The 8,857-nt window shown below is 43.5% G+C and overlaps 1 protein-coding gene across 3 annotated transcripts; it reads left to right on the forward strand.

Moving 5' to 3' along the window:
• Nucleotides 1-5,184, forward strand: TENT5C (terminal nucleotidyltransferase 5C). 3 transcript variants are annotated; one of them, XM_018074592.1, is made up of 2 exons: nucleotides 1-31; nucleotides 3,016-5,184. In XM_018074592.1, exon 2 carries the CDS (start codon nucleotides 3,042-3,044, stop codon nucleotides 4,215-4,217), a length of 1,176 nt encoding a protein of 391 aa, XP_017930081.1. In that variant the 5' UTR covers nucleotides 1-31; nucleotides 3,016-3,041; the 3' UTR covers nucleotides 4,218-5,184. The 3 variants fall into 3 exon arrangements, with proteins under 3 accessions (XP_017930081.1, XP_017930080.1, XP_008920788.1); XM_018074591.1 differs by lacking the exon at nucleotides 1-31 and adding an exon at nucleotides 639-812; XM_008922540.2 differs by lacking the exon at nucleotides 1-31 and adding an exon at nucleotides 782-864.
• Nucleotides 5,185-8,857: the final 3,673 nt, after the last annotated feature.

Consider the following 8,857-nt stretch of genomic DNA (forward strand, 5'->3'; position numbering starts at 1 on the left):
CCGCCCCCACCTGGCTACAACCTCCTTTCAGGTAGTAGTAGAGAGCCTCCCCTTCTCCAGGCTAAACAACCCCAACTCTCAGCCGGTCCTTATAGGATTGGTGCTCCAGACCCTTCACCAGCTGCACTGCGCTTCTTTGGACTCCCTCCAGCACCTCAATGTCCTTCCTGAACTGAGGGGCCCTTGAAAAGTTTCCCCCTGTGCGGGGAGGCTGAGGGGCGAGTCCCCGAGGTGGGGGCTGAGGGTTCCAGGGCGCGGGCGACCCCCCGTCCTCTCCCCATCCCGACCGCCGCGGGGCTCCCCGGGCCGAACGGCCGGCCCGGACCGTCGGCGGCAAGCGCCCCTGTGCGTGCGGAGGCCGGGCGGCCGGGCCACGCGGTGGCGGGCCGTGGCGCGGCGGCACATTAAAGGGCCATAAGGGCGGCGCAGGGCAGTGGCGGGGCTGGCGCGGTCGCTGGGGTCGCGCGCGGCTGAGGTGAGGCGGGGCTCCGGGCTGCTTCTTCCGGCGGGTCGGGCGGGGTTACGGTCACTGGTGTGCGGGCTGTCCTGGGAGCGAGCGCTCGGTAACGCTTCTGTAATGGTTGTTGATATTTAAAACGGCAGAACGCGGGTTCCGTTAAATCCCGGTGAAGGGATGAACGTCCCACGGAGGGAGCCGGACCTCCCCGCCCTCAGCGCCGCTGGGGTCCGAGGGGGACCTGTGACCCTGAGGGGACGGGCGCCTGCATTTTTTTGGGTGTTGTGTCAAGTTATGTCTTATAGTGGCAAATTGCTGCTGCAGAATAACACACCTCATCGTGACAAAGGTGAAGGTGTGTTGTCTTTGCTCCTTCTGCCTCTGATTAACACTCTTTACGCTTACTGGTAAAGATACTTAATGTCTCTTGCTTCCATAGTGGTTTCATTCCCTGGGAATGAGTATCTTTAGGTGTCAGATTTTCTTGTGCTGGGAATGGTCGGTGGTGAAACAAGAAGTATGTAAACTACTAACATCCCAAATACACTGAAGTCACTACTGTAAACCTTGCTGAGTAGGTAAATGCGAGTGATTTGGGAATGGAAGGCTTTGGAGGTTGACTGCTTGAGAATTAAATTCTCTGCTGAACTGGAAATGAAAGAACTTTGTCTTCCTCCCCCAAGGGCAGCAATGTGCGTTATTCTCCTAGGTGAGGATCACCAAGCAGAACTAACTGTGTGTGGGTGGGAAGCACTGGTCCAAGTCCTTTCTGGTTACTGGGTGAGCTGTGTGTGTTGCCTAAGCCACAGAGAGGGCTACAAACAGGAAAAAGGAGAAGGAACATTTTCAGAGGTAGTAGCTGGAAGCACTTGCAGCTTTAGATAGAAGACTTTTGTGTTCTTTAGTGATCTGAAGGATATAATGGAAATACAGGGAGTTCACAATGGAAATATACTTTAATGCACTTGAAGTGTCTGAGAAACTTCTGGCAGGCTTGATGCCTTTGGGTTTATGCTGTGTTGGAGCATTAAGGATTGAGCTTGGAGATCCTCTTGATTTATCCTAGTTTAATCATCTTGTGAGTCACAGTGTTTTTGTGTTGTGCCTGCTGGTGCTGATGAAACCCAAAGCAGCACAGTTCGTGATGCAGCAGCTCATACTCAAGGACAGAAGAAAGTTCCCCAGGAGCATTTTAACCTTACTGTGTATTTGATCTAGGATGTGACTCTCCTGCAGAGATGGTGATGGGTCAAATGACCTGCTCAAAAACTAAAAGCTGGAAGAGGAGAGGCATGAGATGACAATAGCTATTCTTTGATACTTGATTAAAAAATGTTGTTGATTTAAACATGTTGTTGCATGTTAGGAAACTATATGGTTGGGTTTTAAAACATTCTTGGTAGGCAAGAGTTAATTTGCTTAAGTTTGTTTAGTCTGACCTTGGCAGCTGCAGTCTTCACAAGTACTTGGGGCAGAAGAAGGTGAGGCTTCAATTAGTCTTTAGCTGTCAGGAAGCACCTGGCTACAATAGAAACCTGGAACACTTAAAAAAAGAGTATTAATACCAGTTGGAGTTGCATGACTGTAGAACATATGTAAGTATCTACATGCTTACATGTAAAAGACAAGCAACTTGAGGAATCTTGCCACATCTGAGCAGGTCACTCTCTTGTGCTTAAATGTTCACGTAAGGCTGTGATCAAGTCTGGTTAGTGAGCTTCTCATTGTTAAAAGAGTAACACTAACTTGATAGACATCATCTGAATATAATGCTGGCTCTTATAAACTTGTTTACCCTTCACAAATGAGCAAAAGTTGGGGCAGGTATGAATATTTCCAGAGGTGGTTTGGTTAGGCAGTGTCTCTGAAGAAAAGAGTTGCTTACAAAGACTAGAGTCCAAGTTGAATGTTACCTGACTTTGCAGCTGAAGTTCTGTCCAGGATGCTGAAGTGCTGCAGCTTTTTGCAGGAGCAAGATGTACTTGGCCTTTATCCTATAAGACATAGATGCTGGATGGTACGGAAAGAAAAGTCTTTTATGAAAAGGAAGAAATCTTCTATTTCTGGCATAATTTAAGTGCTTTCAGTGGACTAGATGTCTAAGCCCTGAAACTAGCACCTGAGTGTCTTCTACTGTTGTGTTAGTTGGAGAGAGCAATTTGAGCTTTACATATATCATGAAACAACTTCAAAACTTTACTTTCAAAAATGCTTTGCAGCTCATCTGGCTTCAGCTGGTGCTGCAGATGACTTTAAACTTGGGTAAAGCTTTTGTGTTATCTTTGTAGATAATTTCCATTTCATATAAAGTGCTTTTCTGAAGTAACTCTAACTTGCCAAAAAACAATGTCAATTAAATTTTTTTTCTGCTTGCACCAATAGAGAAGCTATGTATCATGTCAGGTGGAAGGCTTGCTGATAATCATTAGTACACAGAATTACTTCCTTCTAATTTGTCTGTGTGAATAGGCAGAAAAACAGAACCTAGGAATGTGCCTAGGAAGCATAAACAGAAAGTCTGATTTGTCTTTTCCTTTTTATATTTTACCTCCCTACAGTTTCTTTGGAGAAGAAAAGCCTTAAGATGGCAGGCAAAGGAAGTAACACAGCAGACTGCATGTCATGCAGTGTACTGAACTGGGAGCAGGTCAGCCGTCTGCATGAGGTTCTTACAGAGGTGGTTCCAATCCATGGACGAGGTAACTTCCCAACGCTGAAGATAACCCTGAAGGACATTGTTCAGACAGTTCGGAGTAGGCTGAGTGAAGCAGGCATTGTGGTACGTGATGCCCGTCTGAATGGCTCTGCAGCTGGTCATGTCCTGGTCAAGGATAACGGGCTGGGATGCAAAGACCTGGATCTCATTTTTCAAGTTTCTCTTCCAAGTGAGGCAGAGTTTCAGTTAGTTCGAGATGTGGTCTTGCGATCCCTCTTGAATTTCTTGCCGGAAGGAGTAAGCAAGCTAAAAATCAGTCCTGTAACACTGAAGGAAGCCTACATCCAAAAGCTTGTGAAAGTGTACACAGGGACTGACCGTTGGAGCTTGATATCACTTTCCAACAAGCATGGCAGAAATGTGGAGCTGAAGTTTGTCGACTGTATACGACGGCAGTTTGAGTTCAGTGTGGACTCATTCCAAATCATACTGGACTCCCTGCTCTTTTACTACGACTACTCAGAAACCCCCATGTCAGAGCACTTCCATCCAACTGTGATCGGGGAGAGCATGTATGGAGACTTTGAAGCAGCTTTTGACCACCTCCAGAACAAACTGATAGCTACCAAAAATCCTGAAGAGATCCGAGGTGGTGGGCTTCTGAAGTACAGTAACCTCTTAGTACGAGACTTCAAGCCCATGGATAAGGATGAGATCAAAACCTTAGAGCGTTACATGTGCTCCCGATTCTTCATAGACTTCCCAGACATCCTGGACCAGCAGCGCAAGCTAGAGACCTACCTCCAGAACCACTTCTCCAAAGAAGAGAGGAGCAAATATGACTACCTCATGATTCTGCGCAGGGTGGTGAATGAGAGCACAGTCTGTCTCATGGGACATGAGCGAAGGCAGACTCTCAATTTGATTTCTCTGCTGGCACTCAAAGTGCTGGCAGAACAAAACGTCATCCCTAATGCCACTAATGTTACCTGTTACTACCAGCCAGCACCTTATGTTAGTGATGTAAACTTCAGCAACTACTATCTCGCAAGTGCTCCTGTGCTGTACAGCCAGTCCTACCCCACTTGGTTGCCTTGCAATTGATGGCTTCACTCGAGTGTTCCTGAATGGAGGCTACTGAATGCCAAGATGCTGAGTGTGTATATATAGATAAGTAATAACCGCCAGTTGGGTGTTTTCTAATGGAAGCATGACTGCATTGAACTGTCCATTTCTGGTGTGCAGTGGGATTATGCAACCAGATGACCTGCTATGAACCTTTCAGTGTATCTCTACAAATGCCAAGAAACCTTATTATCTCTTCATTGGAAGAAGAGAACCAGCAGTCAAATGTTAAGAGGAATTGTTAAGAAACTCTGTACTAGTTCTGGAAGTGGCTATTCAGATGTGATTTAAGTGGAGTATCCAGTAAACTGGGTTAGTTAATAGACTGTAAAATGCCTTGTGCGGAAGCTGCACCTGGAGTAGCAGCAAAACTCTGCTTTCTATTGCATAACCTAGTTATTCTTCCTCAGTTCAAGTTCTGGCCAAACTTCTATTGAACTAATAGACTAAACTAAAAGAATGGGTGCATGTCATGCTTGGGTTGCTTTCACTTTCTGGCTGTGTAGAGGTGGTAACGGTATGGGTACTGTCTGTCTTGTAGAGGGCCTAAATGTTGTTTCCTGTAGTACCTACAGATATGTGGTCCCACCTCAAGTTCAGGATTAATTTCTTGGAAGTTGAAGATGGATTCCTAAGTCTATCTCTAAAGCATATGCTGGCTAAATTTTTCTTGAGTACCAAAATCTGGGAGGTGGCATCTCTAAACGTGTACCAAAATACAATCTAAAACTTGGCTATGCAAAACATCCTTGAAATTATGAATTGAAGCTTTAAATAGAGTTGAAACCACAGTTTGAATATTTATGATGGAAAAGTACTCTTGAGTCCAGGATCAAGCTAAAGCCTTTCTGACTGTATCCTTCAAAACAGTTTTTAGCACAGTTGGAAAGTAACACAACTCTTATACTGAGTTTGGCCCAATTTTCTTCTTCACAGGTCCACAGCAAAAAAAAAAAAAAAACAAAAAAACAAAAAACAAAAAACAAACCAAAAAAACCCCCAAACCTCAAAAAACCAAACCAAAACCCAGCAAAAAAACACCCCAAACCCAAAACATTGTGAGCTGCAGGGTTATGTGCATTCCTGTCACAGTATGAATTCCAAAAGTGCCTCCTAAAATGAATTTCTTACTGTACAACTTCAGGCAGGTCCTGAAGGCTTGTCTTTCTGTCACCACTTCAAGTTTATCACTATCACCTGGTCACTGCATGAGATGGTATTTTGAGCAGTTAGAGTAAAATTTTTCCTTTTTGCTGGTCTTAAACCTCACTTGAATGGATAAATAAACCCTAAGCAGAGCTCACCACAGAAGCTGTATGTGTTGAAAGTCTGGGCCTGTTTTCAAAGTAGCCTCTGGAAGAGTATGCACTCCCTTTGAGGGATAGGGGGTTGACCTTCCTGAAGGGTATGTGCTGAACTTGCTGCTTTGAGATTCCTGTGCTTTATAAAGAAGCCTAAAAGTTCCCCAGTTATTTATATAGTGATGTTAGAAAGTGGTATATTAACTGGATGATTTTCACTGAATTACAATAGTAAATTCAAAATCATTTGCTATATGAATTTTCTTTTGCTTAACCAGATAGGTAGACTAGAAAGGCAAATCTTAGAGCTATTTACTGCAATGTTCAAGAATGCTTACTTACTGAATCTCTATTATCTCTAGCTGTTTCTGCAAGCTTGTGAGACCAAAGTGCCTGATGAAACAAATTATTTAAGCTTAAAAGGTAAAGCAGAAAGCAGCACCAGTGTTGGATTGCTGTTCAAGGTGGAAACATCAGCAGTGCATCACTTAAATGGCTGTAAAAACTGCTGGTTCATCATAGGACCAAAAGATTCTAGTCACATTGCAAGTTCTCTCACTTTTCATAACTACTTCATAAACACTGCCTCAATGGAGCAGCGAGGCTACTCTTGTGTTCAGACTTTCACTTAGCTTAGGAAGGCAGGGAGGGTTGCAATCCACAAAGCAGACTATACGTAACCAAGCAGGCTTTAGCTTAATTTTTTGAATGGTTTTGTAAGCAACTTCAGTAGCAAATATACAAATAATTTGGTGAAATTTGTTGTGTTTTTTTTTTTTTTCATTAAAGGTTTCCCCATTTGTCAGCCAAAGTAGCTAAACTTGAAAGCAAACCCAGGCTTTGACTTGGTGTAGCTTGCAGACAAGATGTCTCTCACTGAAGACTGACTTTTTAAAAACTAACATGATGCCAGTGTTGTCACGTGTGTTAAACTTGGTGCAAGCTTACTGCTGGAATGCAATCCTAGCAAGAATAACTTCTGCATGCAAAGCAATACTTGGTCTAGTATAGAGTGTCACTAGAAAGAAGATTTAAGAATTTGTAATTGCTGCCGTCTCTTGTGTAGATGTTTTTAAGGCCACCTTATGCTATAGCCATTGCAGAAGTAAATCATTGCCTAGAGAGGTGTTTGATTTGCATATCAGATAACTTAGGCTCAGGTATCTATCTTGTGTGTTCTCCTGGCTGATCTTTAGAAACTGTTTCTGTGCATCAGCTCCTGTGGAAGAAGTGGTGAGATGCTCAGGAGGAGTCCTCCCAAGCTGGAAACACAGACTTATGTTTTACTGGTCTTTGAAGGCCTTGGCTGCTGAACATCAGGCCAGGTACACCTCCTAGAAAAGGAAATGCTATGAAAAAGGCTGTAATGGATTCCTAGTGAGATAGAGCTATGGAGAAGTTAAGCTTCCTGCCACTGTGCTTTTGGTAATGTAACTTGATGCTGGGGCCTCTAAGGAAGCTTCACATTGAGTGGCTGCTCTCTGAACAGCTGACTGCCTGGGCTTAAGCTTTGCAGGACTGCTGTGTTCCCTGTGTTTCTTAAGATGCTCTGGCACATTAGAAATACTGATTCCTGGCTCTTAGCTATTAAGCTCTCGAATAGTTAAATTGAGTCCTGAACCTGCACACTACCTATTGCATTGCCCCCTGAGTACAAAGGATTGCTGGAACACCGTCTCCTTGCCTTCAAAATAATCCTGGTTTGGCAGGCAGTGCTGGTGTACTTGATAGCTCTCCATCACTGTGTTGCAAGCAGTCTACCCCTTTCTGTTTCAGGTTGTCCTAGTGGCTTGATGGTGCATGTGGCAGTGGCTTAGTTTGCTGTGCATTAGCTGGTTTGGGTTCAGGTTTGTGGTGACCCCTGTAGCAAGGGTAACTTGACAATGAGCACTAGGTAAATGATGACCTCAGTCATGACAGTCTAGGCTGCCTGCTTGATTCAGTCACCCTTCAGCACTTAATGACACCTCTGCAAACCTGTTCTAAGCTTTTTTGCCCCCTTGTGCGTCAAGTGGATGTTAGAGAAAGACTACTATACTCAGACTGTTACCTTGATACATTCCTTCTGGGCACTGGCATTAAAACAAAGCTGCAGTAACACTGGACTGCAAGTCTTGTATCAGTGCATCATTCCTCAGGACCAGGCTTCTAAACTAGACTGTGGTATAAAATAGCTGTTTTTCTTTGCATAGCTTATAAGCACTGCTGGACAAAGCCAGTTTGAAGTTTAAGCCTCTGTTGTCAGCACTTGTTGCCAAGTTTCCTTTGACTTGCAGGTTTATTGGTGTGACTTCCTCACCATAAGATAGACTTTTTTATTTTATAGAGGTGCTATCAAGGAGACCTAGTAGTAGACTGGGTCTTAGTCACTTTAGTAAGATCCCTGTGCTGATCCATGGTCACTGACAATTTGTAAGGTAAAGCATACTTCATGCTCCCTAAGCTCAAGATTTAGTTGTTCTTGTGTTTGTAGTCAACTAGTTCAATCAATCACTAAGCTGGAGGTTGAAGACTACTGCTTGCTTCTGAATAACCATCTTTCAAAAGATCCTTGTGCTTTAACATTAATCATCTCTTCTACAAAGCAGTAAGTAGTATTTAAATCTAGTTCAAATACCTGAAGTTTTCATTGAAACTGAAAACACATATTTTGGACTTGAGTTCTGAGGTTAAGCATTCGGTATCTTTTGTGCCTAGGCTTTGTGGATTTCTGATTGCTAGAATAACCATTGATGTTGGTAGTGATCTCTGCTTATCACTATATGAATAGTTGGGAAAAGGCCTCTTAGAAGAGAACCTGGGCAAATTGCATTAATTTTAAGCTGTCAGTGTACTGATGGTACTTGTTTCCTATCCCTCTCACTCAACTTAGTCAGGGTGCCATAACTGTTAGGCACAGGAATGAGCAGTAAGTTGACCACAGTCACTGGCAGCCTGGTCTGATTTGGGCATTGGGAGAGCCAAATGAGTAGTAAAACTTCTAGCCTTTTCATCTAAGTCTTACTCAACATGGTTAAATGTACTTCATATATGTTTTTTAATTTCAGTGAAACTAGAAATAAGGTGGGATGCTGGGCTATAGCTGTAGAAGCCTTGGAATGTTGGAGCACTCTGTTTTTTCTCACTTGTATTGGAAGAGGCAGCCACTCACTGAAGTGTCTGGATTGGGCTTGTCTCTCCAACTAAAAATGCACTTTCTGTTGAAATTTAGAAGGCCTTTGTCCTTTGTTTTTTCTTATATTATTTTTTACTATTATTAAAAGAAGTCAGCTCTTGGAAAATCTGTCTCATATCTCTTTGGAAGAAGTGAGTACTTTT

Source organism: Manacus vitellinus, unplaced genomic scaffold (assembly GCF_001715985.3).
Source record: "Manacus vitellinus isolate BGI_N305 unplaced genomic scaffold, ASM171598v3 scaffold_28_pilon, whole genome shotgun sequence".
Lineage (NCBI taxonomy): Eukaryota > Metazoa > Chordata > Aves > Passeriformes > Pipridae > Manacus > Manacus vitellinus.

What these genes read in the sequence shown, in the direction of transcription:
- TENT5C (XM_018074591.1), top strand. Translation starts at nt 752, where the DNA reads ATGTCTTATAGTGGCAAATTGCTGCTGCAGAATAACACACCTCATCGT. An exon ending in TCATCGTGACAAAGGTGAAG is followed by an intron (nt 813 to 3,015) that starts GTGTGTTGTCTT and finishes ACCTCCCTACAG; the next exon opens with TTTCTTTGGAGAAGAAAAGC.